Raw genomic sequence first — 22,592 nt, forward strand, 5'->3', positions numbered from 1 at the left:
CGAAGAAGGGTGTGGGCCAGGGGGCACCACAGAGAGCGGAGCAACAGGGACAGGGAATAATGCAAGGCACAGATGCAATCAGTCTGGCCTGCCCCCTGATGACAGCCTCCTCACGGCTCTCCCTGCCTCAGTCTCCCCACAGTGCAGCTGCCAGATCACGTCTGGATTTCCCCGCTCAGCAACCTTCAATGGCTCCCCATTGCTCCTGAGAAAGCAAGTCCCAGGTCTTCACAATCTGGCCCCCAGCCTCTGAAGCATCATCTCCCCACCATGTCCACCAGCTGCAGTGTCACTGTCCCCCCGACATGCGGGCTGCTTTTGAGGCAGCAAACCACTCCCCCCTGTTCAAAACCCCCAGGACACTCTTCTTGTCCCCCACTCTCTTCACTGGTACCCCCTCCTCCTCACGGGCACTTCCTCCCCAGGCACTTCTGTTTCCTCGAATCTTCCTGGCTCTGCTCTGGCCTTTGGGCCTCTCCTCTGTCCACACTGGCTCTCCCAGCATCTCCTCCAGCCCCGCGGTTTCTGGTTCCGTCCACATGACCAGACTCCCGACGTTCCATCTCCAACCTCTCACCCCCGACTCCACGCTCAGGCCCAACTGCCTGCTTGCTGTTCATCTCCCCACGCACCCTCCTCCCCATCTGTCCCGCACTGCTGAACACCTTCCTCCCAGTCTTTAATTATTGAAATACGTTTGACATATAACATTGTGTGAACTTTAGGCATACAGCATGTCAGTTTGATGAATTTATATATTATGATATGATTGCCACTGTGCTAATTAGCACCTCTATCGTGTCACAGAATGATTGTCAGTGGTTTCAATAATTAAGATGTAGTTTGATGATTATAACTGTTAGTGGTTTCTGATCTCCTTTCTTTAAACTGACTTCTCTGTGTGTTCCTGTTGAAATCTTTATGGATGTGGGTGGAGAATCAACCATTAATGGGCAGAAGAGCAGAATCCAGAACAGCCTTCAAAGGCACCCATGGGACCGTCATGGACGGTGTGGAGGGGGACACAGCCCTATGCCTTGGTTTGGTTAATTACAGGGGCTGTGAGCCTCCCGCATGGGCCCATTCTCTCAACCATCCACGCCTTCAGCCGACATTTATTTGGAGCCTGCTGTAGCAGGCACTGTTGTAGGATCTAGGGACATGGGAGTGAGCACAACAACCCCCCCACCCCGAGGAGGCTGTGTTCTGGTGTGTGTGTGTGTGTGTGTGTGTGTGTGTGTGTGTGTGTGTGTGTATAAGCATCTGGGAGGGTGTTAAGGGGTGGGCAATATGAGTCTCGGGTCATTATGAGTGCTGGGGGGGACCCCCAGCTTCCCCAGCCTCCCTGGTCAGTACGCAGCAGCACACAGCACAGAACAAAGGAAGGAGCTCCCCCACCCTGAAAGCCCCCCCGTCCCACACTGTAACCCCTCCCTGGGCCATCCCTTGTGGGGAGGCTGAGAACACACAAGTGCCTTACTTAGGCTCCTCCTCCTCCTCTTCTTCCTCTTCCTCTCCATCTTCCTCCTCATCTTCTCTCTCCTCTTGAATCTGGGGCAGCTCCCTGAGTTGAGGTCAGAAGCAGGAGGTGAGCCCACTTGCAGCCCCACCCCCAGTCCACCTCAGGTCCCATGACCCCTGAAACCAGACCCGAAAATCTCAACCAAGACTTGACCTGGGGAACCCCACTTGAGCAACCTCAGGCTCCCTCTAGCAGCAAGGCCTCTCCACGGCATGAGGGGCCTGGCCCAGCCTCCACCATCCTAGTGGCAACCCTGGGTCAGCCTCTGAGCCTCTCTGGGCCTCAGTTTCCCCACCTTTACGATGTATGTCATGGGCCTGAGGACCTGACAGCTTGAGGGGTTATCACCAAGATCGCTAGAGGGAACAAAGATCATTATGTCCCTACGGAGGGCAAGTGGGTAATCACTACCCTAGGTACCCATTCCCATGCCCAATGACCCTGCAACCCCCCTTCTACAAATTTATCCTGCAGGCCTATTCACGTGCATGTGCAAGAGTGTTTGTTGCAAAATTGTTTACAATAACAAAATTTCGCAATCACAAATGTATATAAATCCTGGCACATCCACACAATAGAATACTATGCGGTTGTTAAAAAACAATCTGTGGATGATCTCTATGCACTGAAGGTGGAAACACCTCAAGGTATATTGTTGAATGAATAGAGCAAGTTGCAGATACGTAGGTGCGTGTGATATGCTATCTTGTGTGGAAAAAAAAAAAAAAAGAAAAAAGGAATCATGCCTGTAAATGCTCAGATGCTCCCTGGACCAGCACAGAAGAAACTGGCAGCTACTGTCTCTATTCACAGGGAGAGGACTGGATGTCTGGGGGACGGAGGAGGAGGAAGGAGTAGAGGCAGGTTTGGCTCCTGTTCTATGTCCTTTGATACCTTTGGGATTCTGTACCATGTGCCTGTTATCTTTCCAAACGATCATTTGTTCCAGGGCCTTCTCTGGTTCCCACCTGGGCATCTCCTCCATGGCCTCATTCTCCTCTTCATAAGCTGGAGCTGCCTCTGAGCCCTGCAGACTGGTGCCCCGGTCTTGATACTCGTCCTCCTCCCAGTGAGGGTCAACCTCTTCTAGGACGAGATCGGGCTCCTCTTGGCCTCCAGGGAGGATGCAGACTGCAGGGGACACAGGGCACAGGGGAGAGTGGGCTTAGGCTTCTGAGTCCCAGGGACCACACAGGGGGCCTTGGCCATCACCAGCCATGGGCCAGCTCTCAGCCAAGCAGCAGAAACAGCACCATTATCCACAGGACCATTAGCAGCCAGATCAGTGCTAAAGTGACAGGCTGAAGCCCATGATCGTTCACCCTGTTTCCTTCTGGTCATTTCCCCCCTTTTTTCCTTTTGAGATAGAGCTTCAATTACAGTTAGCTTTTGTGTCTCCTTAGGGCCCCCGTTCTTGGAGGTTTGTGCAGAAGCAGAAATAACGCTTCTAACCACAGCATCATAGGAGATACGGAAGATCCAAGCTTGGGGTCTGCCTTGGCACATCCAGGTGCAAGGTGACCCGACATGTCCAGAGGAACACAGAGAGAGCTTGCCTCCTGCATGTTCTCTAGATGCCGCCCACTGGTGACAGCATACAAATGCTCATAACCTCAGCACCCATTTCTAGCAGTCCTTCCCTCCTGGGCCTAGAGGCTCCAGCTTCTGCGGGGATTGACCTTCTGGCAGAGATGGTCCCACCTTCAGATAGGATCTGTCATTTTCACCATTTCTCCACGTACTCAGGTCCCTGACAGTGCAAACAGTGTGGGGCTGTGAGCTCGGCGGAAGTGGGTGCAGGGGACTCCCATCAGGGACCTAAGTCCCCCGAAGTCAAGAGGAAGGGGAGAAGAGAGGAGATTGTCTAGATATCGGGTGTTCCCAAAAAGCTCCAGGATCTTGGTGATCCTTAAGCCAAGCATGAAATTATGAATAGTGACTTTAAATGGGAGTTGGTCTGAAGTCTTATCCTGTGACTTTGGAAAGTATTGCTCATGGTGTAGAAAAAATAATAATAATATAATGGCAGCTACATTTATCGAGCACTTATATGTTCCTAGCCCTGTGCTTAATGACATACATGGATTAACTCAATTAGTCCTCAAACCAACCTTTTGAGGTGGGAATAATTGTTACCCCCCCCCCATTTTATTTTCCTTCTTTCATGTTGTTTCCTCATTTACAGATGAGTAAATTGAGACACAGGCTCACAGCTTCTGTTACAAGGTGTGTCCCATGTGCCAGGCACAGGGATGTCCGCTTTCCAAGAGCTGTCTTCCCCTGCTCCTGCCTCCTGGTTCCCAGGTATAGACATTATCCTGCCTCACACAGAGGCACCCGCCTGCCCTCCAGGGAAATCCCCTACACGCATCCTGAACTAGGCTTTTCCACGCGGGTCCTGGCCCCTCCAGCCCTACAAACACCCCTGGGGTTTGACCGGGGAGGCTCATCCAAGCGTGGCCCCGAATCCAGTGGTGGGACATGTCACACGTGTCATTCTAGACTGCCATCCAGTAACAGTGTAGCATCTCTGCCCTGAGCAGCCACTTGGGGTACAAGTCCCTAAATGGCATACGGGAGACAGAACAAACATCCCCTGGCTCGTGAGTTCATTAGCTTTCACAGCAACCCTGCATGGTGACAGCATGGTGGCAATAGTACTCTCGCCATTTTATAAAGCACAGAGCCAGCTCAGAGAGGCTAATGACTTGCCCAATGCCACAAAGGATGTCAGAGGCATTGCCAGGTCTCCTGACTCCCGATTCCCTGGTGTGCTACCCCAGGTGAGAAACATGCCCCTGAGTGCCTCCTGGCATGGGTGGCCTCTCCGTGCTGGGCACTGCATGACCCCAGCCTTTGGTGTCCTCAAGAGTTGATGCCGTCTTTGTTTACATCCTCGCTTTCTTTTTAGATACTGTTTAGTGAGGAAGCATTTTACAAGCTTTTCCTCCTTTCATTTCTGGGCCAGGCCGCTGAGCCATGCCCTATACAATCCCCATTTTACAGCCAGAGATTCTACGGCTCTGAGAAGAGGCTGGTGGCCAGGGTACCAGAGGGGAAGGGCAGGCACGGGGTACTCGGCCACACAGATCCAGTGGCAGAGCTCCCTGCAGGCCTGGTGGAGCCCTGAGACCCTCTCGTTAGGCATCGGAGTCAGAGCTCCCTAGCTTTTTCAGGGCCCTGCCCCTGGGTCCAGATGGGGCCACTGAAGCACTGTGGGTGTTCAAGCTCATACGGAAACTCCTGCTCCATCTGGGGCTGAAACTTTGCTCCTGGAGTCCCTCATTGTCCCGCCACCTCCTGGCCAGCATTCTCTGCCAGCCTAGGATGTCCCTCAGGGCAACTGAATGGGGTTCTGGCTCCAGGAGTGAAGGTCATCAATTGCATCTGAGGAAGGAGCTCCTATTTCCAAGATCAGCAAACAGGGAGGCGGGAGGCATAAATTCTAGGTCAAGGCCCGCACCAGACCCTGGGTTGCCGGCAAAGCCCAAGTTCTGGCTTATCCTCCCTGGCATGCCTGGGTCCTAGATGCTTTGGATGTGGCCCAAAGCTCAAGAACCCTGATTCCATTGCTTTCTCTGCCTCCAATGCTTGCTCAGCCTCAGGGTAGTCTTTGTGAAGTCATTCCCCTGCTCAACCACCTTCAGTGGTTCCCCATTGTCTATAGCCTAGTCCTGTAAGATCAGGCCCTACCCTTTTTTTTCCCAATATTTATTTATTTTGAGAGAGAGAGCACATGTATATGGGGGAGGAGCAGAGAGAGAGAGAGACAGAGAGAGAAAGACAGAATCCCAAGCAGGCTCTGAGCTGTCAGCACAGAGCCTGACTTGGGGCTCAATCTCACAAACCATGAGAGCATGACCTGAGCTGAAACCAAGAGTTGGATGCTTAACCGACTGAGCCATCCAGGCATCCCAGGCCCCAGTTTTTCTGGCTTTAACTTCTGCATCAAAAACTCGGGATTTGCTGAGGTACCCAACACTCTCCCTCTCCCACCTCCAGCCATTTGCTCACTTTATTCCCTCTCCTGGGTTGTCCTCCCCTCACTGCCAACTGGGGACCTGAAGGGTCTCAAAGTCAAAGGCTTAGGTAGCCAGGGAGATGGTGTTATAGGTGAAGGGGGGGCATGTGCTGCCTGCCCTCAGGAGTGTCCTCAGAAGCACAGCATGGGTCTATTATAATTGCTATAGAGAAGCCAGACTCATCCAATGCAAAGCCACCTTGTTTTTAGATGTTGGCAACTAATTCTAATATTTAAAATCACTCCTTGCCCCAAACACAGACATCTGTGGGCCAGCTGGGGATCAGGATCCCTGGCAAACTCCTCCTTCCTGCTACCCCAGTACCATGGGCCACATTAACTCAACCACTTTTCAAACCTAAGTACTCATTTTAGCTTCATCTGAAGCAAATATATCATGCAATCACAGCTTTGATGTGCTAATTTATGCTTTTTAATGTCACCGAAGTCATGTGCCGTTGTCCACTGCTGGACCCCAAACTCTTCGAGGGAGAGAACACAGCCTAGCCTAAGAGGATCCTCTTCTGGGAGAAACTGTGTCCCACTGGGGCACCGCCTGTGTGCCAGGCACCACGCTGAGGGCTGTGCAGGCGACCTCTCAAAGAGAGTCCTCCATGGGCTTCCCCACAGTCTTCCGGTTCCATGGAAAGGCGCCAGCTTTGGTCTCAGAGAAGGAGCTGTGGGACTGGCTCCCTTCACCTAGCCTGGGAGTGTGGGGAGCGGCAGGGGGGTCACTGTTCAAGGAGGGCATGGGGTCAACAGCCACCTCTTCCCCCTCCCCTGCAGGTCTTCAGGGCACCCTTGTCTCCTTCCATCCATCCGTCCGTTTGTCCATCTGTGCTCTCCCAGGATCCCTTCTCTCTTGTTTCAGAGGCCCCCCGCTGCCGCCACGCCTGAAACAAGACAGAAGGGTGGGTGGCTGGGTGGGCAGGCGGAGGGAATGAATGAGCAGGTGCGTGAATGAATGAATGAAAGGGCAGGGAGGCAGGGGGTAGAGCTGGCAGCAGGAGAGGGAACTCCTGCCCCAGCCCCTTAGGGTCACCCCACAGACTGGGTTGAATCGTGTCCCTCCGAAACATATATTCAGTCCTGATCCCTACAACCTGTGAATGTGACCTCATTTGGAAATAGGATCTTTGCAGATGTCATTAGTTAAGGATCTCAAGATGAGCTCATCGTGGATTTAGGGCGGGCCTTAAATCCATGACTGGTGTCTTTATAAGAGGAAGGAGAGAAGATCTGACAGACACGGAGGAAAAGGCAGAGATTGGAGGCCAGCTAGCAGCCAAGGGACCCGGAGGACTGCCAGCAGCCACCAGAAGCCAGGAGAGAGATATGGGATGGTTTCTCCCTAGAGCACCAGGAGGAGCCGACCCCCCAGCACTTCAAGCTGGGGCTTCTGGACCCTGAACTGTGAGAGAACACATTTCTGCTGTTCAAAGGCACCCAGTTTGTGGTCCTTTGTTCTGTCAGAACCGGGGGAGCTAACACACTGGGCTCCTGGCCCCGCTGTCTCAGTGCCCACCCACAAGCCACACACTCCGGGTTCACGGGGAGGTCCTGTCCACAGCCAGCTGAGCACCCTGCCTCCTCCAGAGGAGCAGAGAGGAGGAGGAGACAGGGCCAGGGGCTCCGTCTTCAGAGCTCTCCACTCTGGAAGCTGTGCTCCCGGAATTTTCTGTTCCTTTAACCTTGACAACTGCTGCCAGGCCCAGCGGATGCTAGTTGCCGCTCTGTGACAACTTGCTCTGTGACCTTGGGCAAATCCCTGTACCTCTGTCAGCCCCAACAGCCATGGGGGTCCCTGCTCTGCACAGACTCCACGAGGCTGAGCAAACCCTGCTCTGAAGCCTACCCCTTACAACGTTGTCACCATTATACAAATCCCATCTCCTCCCATGGCCACTCTGCCAGACTCTGCCAGACTCCGCTGCATGGTCAACTGGTCTGTCCGTGCTCCGGGCTATGGTGGCCATCCTCACCCTCAGGGTGCTCATAAAGACCACCATCAGCCTGGCAGAGTTAGGGTTTTCTAGCCTAGGACATGGGTCCTAGGGACCCCACCATGGTCTGAGGGCCTGTGTCCAGGGTGGAATAGGGCCACCACCCACTGGCCCTCAACTCTGCTTTGCTCACCTCTAGAACTTATCACAGGCCTGGTACATAGCAGGCCTTCCATGACCTTTATGAATGAATGAATGAATGAATGAATGAATGAATGCCCTGTACACCACACGCTTGTCCCGAGGCCATGAAATGGAGGAAGAACAGATTTTGGACCCTGGCCTTCTCCTCCTAGCCTCAGTCGATCCCTCAGTACTAGTGCAGGGCTGGGATAAAAGGCAGCACACACCTCTCCACCCTCCCCACCCATAGGTAAGGGGAACCCTCCTGCCTCACTGGAGCTGGAGTTTATGGGATCTAGTTCCTCCAGGGAGACCCCATGCCTCTCCCCTCATCCCTCGACCGGGACTCTGCCTAGCCAAACCCACTGGCCCAGGGGGAAGTGGGGAGCTCTCTTTAGGTGTTCCCAGAGGAAGGGGATCCATCCGACTCAGCCTCACAACTGTTTTCTCTGGGTAGAAACTGGAAGGCAAGCCAGGTCCCCACCACGTCTCTCCCCAGCCACCATGCGGCCCTGGGCCAGGCTCTGGCTACCTGGCCGGGCTGACCTGAGATGAGGCCTGCAGGACATGGGCTCTCTCAGCTCCAGGTCAGGAGGCCCCAAACGTAGCCCCCAAGTAAGTTCAGGCCTGGCCAGCAACCACCCCACTGTGCACTCAGACCAAGCAACCCTCCCGGAGACACGACACGAGGACCCACTAAGGTGTCACTTACCGGTCTGCACGTCACACGCCACAGGGGAATCAGGTTCCTGCATGGGGAGAAAAATGCCGTGTCCTCCTCACCGGCCTCCCTGCTTCCACCACCCCTCCCAGCACACACAGGGGCAAGAGGGCTTTCCTCACCCCTATCAGGACTCCCGCAGAAGGTCCCGTGGCTCCCGGCTCCTCTCTGGTCTGCTTCCCCCCCTCCTTTCTCAGAGCTCGCCCAGTGCTCCAGGCACTGTCCTCCCTGGGTCACCACTTGGTCCCACCTCAGCTCCTTTGCCCAGGCTGGGCCCCCTGCCTGAGCGGCCTACCTTCCACTCTCCACTCTCCATGCAGGGAAAACCTCCTCCCAGCCCTCCCCGGAGGGTTGTGTCAAAGCTGCGTCTGCAGGAGAGGCCTCTCCCCAAAGCACCACATCTTCCCCTGCCCCAGCCCCGTACTCGAGGGGGCCCCTCCTTTCTGTGGGGGCATCTTCACCACAGAATGTTCCTGCCACCAGGCCCTTTTCATCCTCTTGGAAAACTCCAAAGCTGTGTTTCCTCAGCCACCCACAGAGGCCACGTGGACACAGAGCCTGCAGGCTCGGCCTGCAGGGAAGGGGGCCCTGAGGATTTCTGCCCACCTCCTACCGAAGTCAGGACTGGGACCAGGCCTCTCGCCTCCCAGTTCCAGGTGACAATTGTCAGGTGGCTCAACCGGTTAAGCCATCTGACTCTTGATCTCTGCTCAGGTCATGATCTTACGGTTCATGGAATGGAGCCCCATGTTGGGCTCTGTGCTGACATCATGGAACCTGCTTGGGATTTTCTCTCTCCCTCTCCCTCTACCCCTCCCACACATGCTCGCTCTCTCTCTCTCTCTCTCTCTCAAAATAGATAAATAAACATTTAAAAAAAACAAAAAACCAGTCAACAAATAAAGCTTAAAAAAAGATACACAGTTGTCCCCAAGAGAGAAGGACCAGGTGCCAGGTTCTTGGAGAGGGGGAAGAAGAGGTGACAGAGGACTTGCTCCCTCCACCCATCCATGTTAGAGTCCTAGGTTCTCAGAAATGCACACAGGGCTCTCTGGCTTCCTATAAGCCCCAAGCCCCACTTCTTTCCAGGACATTCCTGGCCTCTCTTGTCTCTGGTCCTTTGCACCTGCTGATCCTCTGCCCGAAGGGCTCTTCCTACACCACCCCCATGCTACCTCTCCCTAGGTTTCAGCTTGCAAACCACCTCCACCAGAAAGCCTTCCTTCATGCTGGGGGGCAGTGGTGGGGGTCCTCCTCTGTACCCCACATCCTCTCTGCTCCCTCCATGGAAGCATCTCCCCCACTGATTATGGCCTCCTGGTTAGCACGCTGGGCCAGCACTTCTCAGCCCCGTGGCCGCAGCCCCTCAGGGAAAGTGTGTGGAATAAACGTGAGCTGACTAGATAGACAGGCTGTTTCCCCGGGCCCTCCCTGCAGCCTCCCTTCTTCCTTAGGTGCCTTCAGTGCCTTCGGTGCCCCGCCCTCAAACGATAGATCCTTGCCTGAGCTCCGCCCCCAGCCCATCAGTCTTTGCCTCAGCAAGGCCCCTCCCACCACTCCCTAGGGCCCCGCCCCCAGCCCTGCACAGACCTGCTCACCAGCCTTCCCATGGAGCACGGGTTGTGGCAGGGCCATCTCCAGCCTGTGCCGGAGCCAAGCCATTAACCTGCAAATGGGAGAAAGCAGGCCATGTCTAAGTGGTGGGGCTCACGGGGAAACTGAGACCAGAGTCAGGTCCCTCCCAAGGCAGACAGCAAGCCTACCAGAAGGCAGACCAGAACCAGGTCTCTAGCCCCAAAGACTGTTGCCCTCCTCCCTCTGGGTACCGCTCAGACCCCAGCAGGTAGCTCAGCACCCACTCTGCCACCCCCACCCCGGAAGTGCATGCAGGTGTCTCACACACTGCCAGGGCAGGAGCATTTGGCAACACATATCCCGATTTTAAATGCATGCATCCTTTGGCTCAGCGATGCCAGGTTCTCAGATTTGCCCTACAGATTTATTTGCATGTGAGTGAAATGATGCTTGTACAAGCCACTGATTGCAGTGAAAGAGTAGAAACAAGCTATGTAAAAGCTGGTACTGGTACCACCAGGGGCGCCTGGGTGGCGCAGTCGGTTAAGCGTCCGACTTCAGCCAGGTCACGATCTCTCGGTCAGTGAGTTCGAGCCCCGCATCAGGCTCTGGGCTGATGGCTCAGAGCCTGGAGCCTGTTTCCGATTCTGTGTCTCCCTCTCTCTCTGCTCCTCCCCCGTTCATGCTCTGTCTCTCTCTGTCCCAAAAATAAATAAACGTTGAAAAAAAAAAAAAAGCTGGTACCACCCTATAATAGAGTACTCCGAAACAGTTGAAAGAGTGAAGCAGACCAATCCAGATAAAACCACCTCTAAGATACTTTTTATGTGTTTTTTGTCTTTAACTTTTTAATGTTTATTTATTTTTACGAGAGAGACAGAGAGAGAGAGAGAGAGAGAGAGAGAGAGAGAGAGAGGCAGAGAGACTCAAGCAGGGGAGGGGCAGAGAGAGAAGGAGACACAGTATCCGAAGCAGGCTCCAGGCTCTGAGCTGTCAGCACAGGGCCTGACTCAGGGCTCAAACCCACAGACGTTGAGATCACGACCTGAACCACTTAACCAACTGAGCCACCCAGGTGCCCCTAAGATGCACTTTTTGGTGAAGAAAGCAAAATGCAGAACAGGGTACGCACTTTGCTGTTGTCTGGTCCGTGTGTTCGTTTGAAGGAGAAATGTCCTCCCAGCTTGTTTGTGGGTAGAAAATGTGTTGAATGGCAGAGAGCTGTTGATGGGAAGAGACCCCAGAAACCCCTTTAAATTTTCTCCCTAGTGCATGGGTGACTTTGAAAATTTAAAAAACTAGTCTGGGGGCACCTGGGTGGCTCAGTCGGTTGAGCATCAGACTCCTGATTTCAGCTCAGGTCATGGGATCAAGCTCTGTGTTGGGCTCTGTGCTGAGCATGGAGACTGCTTAAGATCCTGTCTCTCTTGGGGCTCCTGGGTGGCTCAGTTGGTTAAGCGTCCGACTTTGGCTCAGGTCATGATCTCACGGTTCATGGGTTTGAGCCCCGCATCAGGCTCTGTGCTGACAGCTCAGATCCTGGAGCCTGCTTCGGATTCTGTGTCTCCCTCTCTCTCTGCTCTTCCCCCATTCATGCTCCGTCTCTCTCTCAAAAATAAATAAACATTAAAAAAAATCCTCTCTCTCTCTCTCTCTCCCCCCCTCTGCCCCTCTCCCCTGCTCACACTCTCTTTCTCTCTCTCTCTCTCTCTCTCTCTCTCTATCAAAACAAAAACCAAACAAACAATGTTCAGTGAAGTGTTGGATGTTGGGCTGGGGCAAAGCACTGATCCTGCTCCCCATGGAAGGCATGACATTTGGGGGGCTCACCTGGCAGGGTCCCCAGCAGGCGGCAAGGAGGAAGCATGGAAGGTGGCCTGGGGCTCTGAAGTTGGCTCTTCCTTGGGCTCCAGGGGGCCAGCAGTGGGCATGTTGGGGCTCTCCGGGGCCTGCAGCATGGGCTCCCTTTCCAAAGGGGGTCCTGGGGGCTCTAAGCAGCAGGCAGAGCAGGAGTCTAAAGATGACAAAGCAGGGCTCCATGCAATCCCTCATGGGCACAGGGGACCAGATCCCAGGCACCAACAGGACTGAGTAAGGAGCCCTTTGGAACCACTCCAACTATGCCTCTCATTAGACAGGGCACTGAGGCCCAGGAAGCTCAAGGGGCTTGTCAAGACCTCACAGGACGGTCCCACACCACTGGCTTCCCAGCCTGCACTGGGGAGGGGTTCCAAGGCCCACCACAACAGCCCAGCCCCCACAAGCCCTGAATCCCTCCCTGGCCTTGGTGAGGGCTAAGGTCCTCCCCCAGGATCCCTCAGGCCCCAGTGGCACCCCCAGTCCAGCCCTCCCCAGTCCCCTCCCTGTACCTGGGCCCAAGGCAGCATCTGCAGGCTCATCTCCCCAGTCCTAGATCAGAGACAAGGAGTGAGGTCACAGAGCAAAGTGAGCCCTGTGCACTCCCTCCCCAGCCAGTGTGCCCAGGGCAGGCAGCAGGGGGCCCCCTCCTTCCCCACGAATCTGCTTGCTGTTTTGCAGTCACTCCTCTCCATCAAGGAGAACCCTCCAGGGAGGACAGCACTCCCTCTACGTGTCCCAGGGGTTGGGGATAGCCTGCTGGACTACACACATCCTTTCTGGGACCCAGAAACCCTCCCAGGTGGTCATCTGCCTACTCCCCCTTTTTCCTCCACTTACCTTGGAGCTCTGGGGGGGCTGAGGCAGCACTTTCTCCAGATTCTGCTCAAGCCACCTGAGCAGCCAGGGCCCAGGCCTGCAAAAGGGACAGGGATCAGTGGAGCAACCTAATCACCCTGACCTGAATGTCTGTTGGAATCCCAGGCTTCAACCAGTCCTTCCTCACCTCTGGTCCCATTCTGCACAGTGGGGACCTTGTATTGTACACTCTAGAAGGGTCTCAGGTAGTGGAGCAACTTCTGCCAGCCCCAAATTCTGACCCATGGCTGCACCAGGCCTGGAACAGCAGGCCCAGCCTTGGCCACCTGGGCCCCAGGTGAGAAACAGCAGCTGCCTGGGGACCCGAACGCAGCATGGGGGACTCCCTGTGCCTGGGACAGATAGGTCTGGCTTCATGGGTCTGTGAGCAGTGCAGTCACACAGGGCCCCATACTTATAAGGGCCCACTTTTGATATTCATGCGGTTGTCACAATCTTAAACTCTTAGTGATTTTTTTAAAGGAGTCCTGCATTTTCATTTTGCATTGGGCCCCGCAAATTATATAGCTAGCCCTGGGGCAAATGGGTCCCAGATCCATCTGGCCTCCAGGCAGCCCCTCCCTCTTCAGGGGGAACCCACGTTCCCAGGGGATCCCATCCCCTCAGGTATGGCCCCAAAAGAAAGCTGGCAAGTCCTCTGGGGGACTTCATCCTAAATTGCTTTACTGGTCTCATGAGTCAGCCGAGTGGCCCCTGGGGACCCCTGATCTGGGCAGCCTCCAGGGGACAAAAAGAAATAGACCACAGTGACTGGAACAATGAATGAATGAATGAATGAGTGCAATCACATACATTCATTCATTCATCCCCTCCATGCTGAGTCCCCTCCTTATGGCAGGCCCTGTGCCAGGCACCAGGGTTCAGCAGTGACCAGACAAAAGTCCCTGCACTCAAGAAGCAAGCAGTCTAACAAATGAACAAGGGAAGGAATGAACGAATGGGGTGAATGAAGGTGAATACATGACTCCGGGTCCCCAGCAGAGATTGCAAACTGGAGGTTCCAGGCTTATCCGAGGGGCCCATAGTATTCTGAAAACTTTTCAGTTAGTTGGCAACATCTAAAATTTAAGTATTCCATAAAACCCTAAATTTCTAGCTTCTCCTAAAAAACTGGAGAATCTGGTCACACTGGGCCTGCACTCCTGCCAGACAGAGGCAATGGGAGCTGACCGGGGCCCTCTTAGAGAAGGACATGGCCTCCCCTGTTTGCCTCCTCACCCATCCTTAATAACAAGACAGCCACCCACCTTGGTCAAGTCTGAGAAGTACAAAGCTATTGCCGACTGTGAGGCCAACCTAGGTACCCCTATGTCCCCCACAGTGGTCCCAGCCCTGCCCCTGGGCTCCATACAATGCCCACATACACGAGCCCATCTATGAGGAACTCATCCATGACTTCTCCCCATGGCCTCCCACCAGAGCATCTCCCAGAAATCAGCACAAAAAACCATGGGAAGCACAGGGCCCTTTGGCTCCATTTTAAGAATGAGAAAAGTGAGGTCTGGAAGAGATGAGAGGCAAGTTCAAGGTCACACACTGAGGTGATGTGGTCCTGAACACAAGGTCCTCAGGTCTGGGCACACGGCTCCCCCAACCACACACACTATAGATGAGGTTCAGGGGCCAAACCATTGCTCAGGGATGGGGACTTACCCAGTGTCCTGGGTCCCAGGGGCCACATCGAGTCCATCTGCAGAAGAAAGGAAGGTGGTCAGCAGCAAGAGACCTGCCCAGACCCCGTCTCCTGGTCAGGCTCACTCAAACCAGGGTTGGAATCCAGAGCCAGGCAGATGAGAGTTCCCAGCCTGTGAGCTCTCCACAGGGGCAAGATCCAGCCCGAGCTCCGCTAGTCCCACCCCCAAAAAAGCCATCCTGCCTCCTGGCCTTACCTGAGCTCCCATTGCTGCATTGCCCAGGGATCTGTGCTCCTGCCTGCCAGGACAGACAGACACGTGAGGGCAGAGAGCCCAGACCCAATGGCCTCCCACCCTGCCCTTCCCCACCAAAACCACCTCAGCTCCCACCCCAACAAGTACCTGGGTGGGGCCTTCCAAGCCAGCAGCAGTGGTCTGGGCTGGCCCGCTGCTGAGGACCGGCTGTGGGACAACTTTCTCCATGCCTCTCTTGAGCCAGGTCAGCACCCAGCCACTGGGAGTGCTGAGGGACAAAGATCCGAGTTTGCCCTCAGGTCCCCGGCCCCTCCCTAATCCGAGTGGCACTGTCTGGTGTCCTAAAGAACTTGGGTTGAATCCCAAATGTCTATCTCCCCACTGTGAGGCTTCAGATATGTCACCTTCCCCCAAGGCTTGCATCCAACTCTGGAAAATGGCAGACACCAAACCTTGGCAAGGCAGGTATGCACAGTACCATCCTGAGCCCACTCCCATCAGATACTTGGTCCAAAGCAGCCAAGTTCTAGTATCCTGCTTCCTGCTTAGTCTGGCTCCAGGGGGTCCCATCCTACACTAGGCATACGTCATGTGCTCCAGAAGGGTCAGAAGGGTTGAGGATTTCCTGTGGGGCGTTTTCCTTGTGGCTGAGACTGGGCAGCCTAAATATGAGGGTCACAGACTCACTGCCTGAGGCTAGCTGCTCCCCCCACCCCCCAAAAGATATGCTCACTTGGATAAGCACTGATGGTCTAAAATGAGCCAACTTGGAGATTTTACATGAAAGTCTGGATTTCTGGCTTCATTGGGAAAATCAGAAGCCCTGGCCACACTGGATCTGCATTTCTCCCAAGCACTGAGAATGCTCCAGCCCCTATTCTCTGTTTCTCTTGGTCACATTGCCCATTTGGCCCAGGAGATCCTTGCCTCTGCCTGAGGATCCCTTCAGCCAGTTCCCAAGATGTTCTGGGCAGTTGCCAGCGAATGAGTGGAGACCTGAGACAGTGCTGGTCCCCACCCCCAAGTGGCTCCCTGGTTTTTTTTTTTGGGGGGGGGGGGGGGGGGGCTGGCCCCGAGGAGAGGGAAGGGTGGTGTGGTACCTGTTCACTTCGGGAACCACAGCAACCTGGGCTTGGAGGGATGTGGGTGGAGTAGGGGCAGCCTCCTGGGTTTCTGGAAAAGAATTCCCCATACTTAGATCTGGAGCCTCAGAGTACCTAGGGAGGTCTACCCTGTGAGGGAGGTCAAGTCAGAGGTAGGGGAAAGAGGAGAACCCCAAGGGAGTCAGAAGGCCAGGGTTCCAGCTCAGCTCAGCTAAAAAGTCCCCAGGAGCCCGATCCTCAACTTCTCTGAGCCTCAGTTTCTTCATCTGTGAAATGGGCCTGCCGGCCTATGAACTCTGCAAAGCTCTGAGAGAGAACATACTCCTCCCTGCTGCTGGCCCTGCCAGCTTGGGCTTCCAGCACTTACCCTGAGGGCCTGGCTCAGCTGTAGCCACTTCCTCCCCCTCAAATGGCTCCTCCGGTGGCTGGAAGGTTCAAACAGGACCACGTAAGCCCTCAGGGAGACCAGCCCGGTTCAGGTAGGGGCAGCCCTCACCCCACCCACTAAGGACCCCCTCACCCCACAGGACCAAACAGCTCTATTCTCACATTCATCCCTGTAAATCCCAGCAGCTTCACCCTCTACCTGGGACACTTCCTCCCTCACAACACCACGGGTCCCACATCCAAGGTGCCCCCCTACCAAGGTAGCCCCAAGCCTATCACCTCCCCCAGGAAGCTGCCCCACTCCAGTGGCCTGAGAACAGAGAGGAACACTGGAGACAGTTATGAAGCCTTGAGGCAAACTGAAGGGGAGAGGGAGGGGAGAGGGAGGGGAGAGGACCCCCCACCAGCTATCCCTCTCCTGGGGGGGCCAAACCTGCCATTCCCCTGGAGCAGCTGGGTAGCAGTTCAGCATTTGCCATCTGCCTCTCATCTGCCTCTATAGCTGCAGCTCCTAGTGCTGCGTGCAAATATGTGCGTGTACAGACATACACACACACACACACTCATTATACATGTAAATGTATGAGCTCACATAAATGTCCATATATGTGCAGTTAGATGCATACATGCATGAGCACAAATAGGTACACGTGCAGTAACACAGCGGTGTGTGCATACACATGCACAGATAAGTGGATCTGCTCATACATGCACGTGTATATGCAAGACACAAAGCACATGTGCATATACGTTTGCGTATGTATACATGCCCCAATACACATGCATGTGCATAGAGGCACATGCAAAATATTCATATATACATGTGCATGCATGCAGACATGCACACATGCAAATGCCTGCAAGTGTACAGACACACAAACACATGCATATGCACACTCCCATACATTTGCATATATACACAGACACAGATACTTGTGTATACATACATGCACATATATATAAGCTCAGTTCCATAAGCAGGGGCATCTACACGCATACACATGCACTGACATACAAACACATTTCACAAACACATCATTTCAAATGTACATCAACACACAATCAAATACACACATAGATGAATAAACGTGTGTGTAGTCACATATGCATGTATGCCTACACATACAAAGGTCTGCATCTGAACACTCACACATGAGCCTGCATGCACAGATGTATAAAATATGTATGTATACAAACATGCAGCTACATACAAATATGTTCATACACACATGCATGCACAGAAACACAAACGTGCATACACAAACACATGAATACATTCACAAACTCAGAAACATATACATGTACACACTCATACACTTATAGCATGCCCCACACACCCTACAGACACACCAAGGCATGTGACATACACGTGTGCATACAAATACATGTAAATATGTGCATGTGTTTGTGTGCACACAATTTGCTAATACATATGTATGCACAGACATACCACTTAAGGACACAGGGCATGCACATATGTGTACATACATGTGTGCACGTGCAAACACATATGCACACAAACTCTCTACCTGGGTGGTCACTGTTTCCTGTATATACCCCGTGCTGCCCAGGACAAGCCCTTCCTCTACGAGGCACGCCCCGCCTCACCATCTCCAGTCACAAGTGGGCTCACCCTCTGTGTCTAGGAGCAAACCCCACCAGCTTCCACTCTCCAAAGTTAAGATGATTCTCTCCCTCCTCTGAGCTCGCATACTTCTGTCTGATATACTCATTTGGCCCTCCTGGGAGGGGAGAGCTGAATCCAGTGTTGGAGCTCCCCAAATTCTCTCATCACCTCTGTCTCCTGGTAGAATGACCTGGCTGGTACTTGTCTGCTGACCCCCAGGGGCAACGTCTTATTCACCATTACGCTTCTAGCACAGTGCACAGGCCTGGCATCCATTAGATGCTAAATCAAATCTTTTTAACTGAGCTTCTGAACTAGTTGTCATCAGGCTCCTGAACGGATGGGATGCAGAACTGGCAAGTTTGGATGTGCTCGAGTCCCCTCGTAGAAGGTCCCCGGGGGGGCAGCTGACCCAAGCTGGGAATTCCGGAGCCATAAGGCCAGCATGGCTGCAGCCTCTTACCAGGGATTCGTCCCCTAGCTCGGCCTCCTTCAGAGCTGTTTTAGGCGCCGGCTCTGGTTCCAGCTCCGCCTCCGGTTCTGGTTCTGCCCCCTCCTCCTCCTCCATCTTTGTCTTCTGAGGGGTCCCTGGGGGCTGAGGCAGCACCCTCTGGACCCAGCTCCACATCCTGACGCCTGTAGGAGACAGAGTCCTTAGGCCTCCCCAGAGTGTCCACTGCTGCTCCCACCATTTGGGCGCCACTTAGGTGGGTCACACATTTCCCTTTTCTCTCATTCATCTTTAAAAACATTTTTGCAAATTATTCCTCCAGGTATTCACCTGATAGAGATACTAAGGCCAAAAACGTGTATAAAGAGCTTGGTCACAACAGTGTCATAGCAAAAGATGAAAAACACCCAAATATTTACCTGTAGGGATCTGGTTATTAGAAAGTTCCTAAATGTTCACCTATAAGAGGAACGCATATTAAATAAATTACAATACATCTGATAATGGAATACCATGGAGCCATAAAAAAGGTGGATCAGTTTGAACTAATATGGAAAGATGTACATACTCTGGACTCCAGGAATGAACAAATCAGTTAAACTCTCTGTGCCTCAGTTTGCTTGTCTGTAAAATGGGGATGTTACAGTACCTATCTCGTGGAGATCATTGTGAGGATAAAATAAACTGGTGAGAACATGGCAGGCACACACTGAGCACTTAACAAATGGCTATGGCTATTATTTGGTGTCAAGCAAGAACAGTAATTGTAGAATATCACATTCAGCATGATCCCAACATGGATTTTTAAAACTACATTGTGAATAGCATATGAACAGAAAATGCTTTAACATAAAAATTAACCTGTTTTCATGATTCAAACAATTTTAAGATAAAATGAGAATTAAATCCCTTTTTCAAGATTTACTGTGATATTTCAGCCCTACCTTCTATGGGTACAGTTTCTGGCAACATTTATCTTCTGGGAATGGGAGGCCTCCGCTCTTATGACTAAATTCCGCAGGATGGCCTGGCCCAGGGGCACCACACAGGGCAGTAGGTGCAAACTCCCACCCTTGAAAGGACCCTTCTGGGGAGATGCCCAACATGATAGAGTGCTTCTCTGTCCCTCCTCTGCCAAGGACACTGGCCCCAGGCTGAAAAGGACAGGCACAGGACCCAGGATCCATGCCCTAGTGCCCGTTCCCCACAGCCCCTTGGCTGTGCCTCCTGCCCTCTGCTCACAGCCCCAACTTCTGCCCCCGCTCTGGCCTCAGCACCAGCTGTCCTGGGAGAGGCTGTGCTACAGGGGCAGAGCTCAGGGTGGGAAATCAGATCCCTGACTCAGCCTCCAAAAAGGTGAACCTGAGCCAGACATGAACCTCTCCGGCCTTCCATTTCCTTGTTGGGTGGGGACACAGACACAGTGATTTCCAGGGTTGGTAGAGCCCAAGGCCATGTGTTTAGGATGGAGGATTCCCCCAACCCCAGCCAGCCCCAGCCAGCCCCATGAGGCAAGACTGAGCTACGTGTCTTCCACCCTTGATCACATTCATCCTCGTTCTCCCTGCCTGCCACCAGCCTCAGGAAAATAATTGTTACCACTTTGTAGCTCAGGAAACAGAGGCACAGAGAGAGGAGTAGACTTGCCCAAAGTGACCCGGCCGGTAAGCAGCCAAGCCAAGTTACATTCAGGTCCACTGGACTCCAGGTGTCTCACATCCACCTCTGGTGCTATTGACATTTGCCCAGGGTTGGCTTCTGCAGGCCAGTCCTGCAAACCTTTTCCCAGTTTGTGTCTGAACCTCCTGGAAATGATTAAGGAAGCTCTCCCCACTCCCAATTTTTCTTCTTCCCTCAGACCCAGTCATTTCCTCCAGGATGGAAATATTTGCATGGCCCTGCTGATTCCACATTGATAAGGGAGGCTAAGGTAGGAAGGGTGACTTCAGACCCCAGGGTAACTATGATGCTGGGATCACCAGCTTTTCAGAATCTTCTGGAAAGCTAGGGAAAATACAGGTTCCTATGCCCCTCTAAACCCTCTGCGGGACCTGGAATCTGCATGTCATAAGCTGCCTCTGAAGATTCACTAAGGTTTGAGTCCCACAGGCAGAGAGAGAAGCCCAGTTTTCCTGTCTTGCCCTATTCTCCAAGTCTAGATGCCTTGCTAGAAGGAGAGCATGGGGGTTCCTACCAGGCCCCACACCCAGCTACCACCTCATCCCGAGTTACCTGCTCGGATGCCAACCACCAGCCAGGAATTGCCTTGTCCCTGACACTTGCGGCCGGTCTCTCAGACACAGGGGGGATTAATAGGCAGCAGTGGTGCCGTGTGCAAAGGATTAGCAGGGGCCGAACAGGGGTGGGGAGGTGGTGGTGGAAGACAGGAGCTCCAGGCCCAGGCAGCCAGCAGTAACCCTCTAGGGGCCAGCAGGGATCTAGGTCCCAGGGAAGGAGCCCCATGTGGACCTGCTTGGGACACCATGAGTCACCAGGGGACCTCCCCAGGTTCCAGGGGCCCAGTTTGCCACATACCTTGACCAAGCCACAGGGTGGCCGGTGGGAGAATAACAACTTGATGTCCCCATGTGATCCTGGGAGACTCTAGGTGGCAGAGGCTTGTCAACTGTCAGTCAGCAGTGGCAGGAGGCACACCCCAGCCCTCCAGCTTCAGATCCAGGACTCAGGCAGAGTCTCTCTGGGCCAGAGTCTTCTGCAGCTTGGTAGGACCTCAGTAGCCCCTGCCTTGGGCTCTGTCCGGTGGGCCATGGTCCCAGAGCTGGGCCTTTAGGAAGAATCCAAGGACTGAGGGATGGCTGACTGCGTGTGAGCTAGCCCCGCGAACTGAGGTCCGGCCCTAGCAGGGAGACAGAGATCTTCAGGGAGACAGGGACGGCAGCCCAGTGAAGAAGGGCTCAGCGAGATGACAAGAACTGGGTGAGAGTAGAGGAGAGGGGTAGCCAGCAAGGGATGGGGACTAGGTCACCCACACCATCTCCTGAGCTCCTCCTGTGTGCCCAGCAGTGTGCACAAGCAGGGCAGAGACACGAGTGTGTCAGTGGGAGGAGGGCAGGCAGGCCTCCATCCAGAGGGGGAGATTTGGGCCAAGCCATGAAAAGCAAGAGCTGAATGGACCGTGTTCCAGACAGAAGACACTGCAAGGGTAAAGTCCTGAGGCTGGAATGAGCCTGGATGCACCCAAGGAACAGGGAGGGGTCGGAGGGTTAGTGGGTATAACGAAGAGCGGTGGGAGATGAGATCGAGGTCAGCCAGGACAGATCACATAGGGCCCGTAAACCATGGTAAGGACTTTGGGTTTTAGTGGACGGACCAGGAAAGCCCATAATGATTTTGAACAGGGGCCAGGCACCACCTGTCCAGCTGATGTGCAGTGAGCATGTGCACTGGTCAGGAGCCTGCAGAGCAACAAATCATTCTATGACCGGATGACCCCTGGCTTCTTTCCCTCCATATATATGCACATGAGGGTCATCCACACTGGTGTATGGCCAAAGTTTGTTTATTTTCCTCGCCCTAGAACCCCCTTCTCTTCTCCCAGGTACATCTGACTTTGCCCACTCCCCAGGGGCTCCGCTGCCTCCAGGTTGCTCAGCCCAGGGAGGGAGCCACAGACCAAGCCTCACTCACACACAGTCCCATGCGATCACTCCTCCCCAGAGCCTCGTGCATGGCCCCTGTTATGCAACTCCCCAAGGTGGCTGGCATGGGAGGATGTTCTTTCTGCCAGCGAGGGCCAACAGCAATAACGGAGCTCAAGGTGGCCCCTGTGTGTCCTCCATAAATATGCCAGGCTGCAGGGGATAAGGGCTCCTCCCACAGCACCTCTGGCCAGGCCCTGGCTGGGGACAGCAAGTTCTTCAACTCTGCCCGGCCTCCAAGCAATGGCTGGTGAGATCGGTGACATTCACCCTCGCCTCTAGCTGGATGGAGGCCCATGCAGAGGTGACACGGCTTGGGCTGGTGGGTGGCAGAGGCAGAGAGAAAGGGGAGGGGGAGGAAAAGGGAGGTGTTGAGGGTGCAGCTCGGGCAACTGGGTGGCAGGTGGTGCCACTTACCCAAAAGAGGAAGCCTGGAGCTGGGAGGTGGGAGGAAGAGTTTGGAGGGGAGGGGAAATCATGAACTTTACTTTGGTAAGATGTCTGAGAGACATCCAAGTAGAAATGTGCAGTAGCTGGCGAGGGCTGTGCGTGTGTGTCTGGAGTTTGGGGAGATAGAAATGTTAGGGCCACCTGGGTGGCTCGGTCAGTTAAACATCTGACTCTCGGTTTCTGCTCAGGTCACGATCTCACAGTCAGTGAGTTGGAGCCCCACGTCAGGCTCAGCACTGACAGTGCAGAGCCTGCTTGGGATTCTCTCTCTCCCTCTCTCTGACCCTCCCCTGCTCATGCTGTCTCTGTCTCTCTCAAAATAAAT

The 22,592-nt window shown here is 53.9% G+C and overlaps 1 protein-coding gene across 8 annotated transcripts in view; it reads right to left on the reverse strand.

The window, feature by feature from the left end:
- Window positions 1-22,592, reverse strand: part of CNGB1 (cyclic nucleotide gated channel subunit beta 1) — a 77,839-nt gene that overhangs the window by 47,274 nt on the left and 7,973 nt on the right. For 2 of the 8 annotated variants that reach the window (XM_040498155.1, XM_040498153.1), the window contains exons 1-14: window positions 20,391-20,500; window positions 18,171-18,343; window positions 16,061-16,118; window positions 15,691-15,763; window positions 14,738-14,858; window positions 14,591-14,633; window positions 14,355-14,391; window positions 12,663-12,738; window positions 12,335-12,374; window positions 11,796-11,955; window positions 9,981-10,056; window positions 8,382-8,418; window positions 2,491-2,653; window positions 1,481-1,564 (exon numbers count right to left, since the gene is read on the reverse strand). In XM_040498155.1, coding sequence (XP_040354089.1) covers window positions 1,481-1,564; window positions 2,491-2,653; window positions 8,382-8,418; window positions 9,981-10,056; window positions 11,796-11,955; window positions 12,335-12,374; window positions 12,663-12,738; window positions 14,355-14,391; window positions 14,591-14,633; window positions 14,738-14,858; window positions 15,691-15,763; window positions 16,061-16,118; window positions 18,171-18,335 — 1,133 coding nt within the window. In that variant the 5' untranslated portion in view covers window positions 18,336-18,343; window positions 20,391-20,500. Of the gene's footprint in view, window positions 1-1,480; window positions 1,565-2,490; window positions 2,654-6,309; window positions 6,437-8,381; window positions 8,419-9,980; window positions 10,057-11,795; window positions 11,980-12,334; window positions 12,375-12,662; window positions 12,739-14,354; window positions 14,392-14,590; window positions 14,634-14,737; window positions 14,859-15,690; window positions 15,764-16,060; window positions 16,119-18,170; window positions 18,344-18,577; window positions 18,618-20,390; window positions 20,501-20,693; window positions 21,016-22,592 lie in introns of those variants that run through there. The other 6 variants (XM_040498154.1, XM_040498149.1, XM_040498152.1 and 3 more) reach the window with 5 other exon arrangements.

The sequence above is a fragment of the Herpailurus yagouaroundi genome, unplaced genomic scaffold, assembly GCF_014898765.1.
Source record: "Herpailurus yagouaroundi ecotype Mexico unplaced genomic scaffold, PumYag 190, whole genome shotgun sequence".
NCBI lineage: Eukaryota > Metazoa > Chordata > Mammalia > Carnivora > Felidae > Herpailurus > Herpailurus yagouaroundi.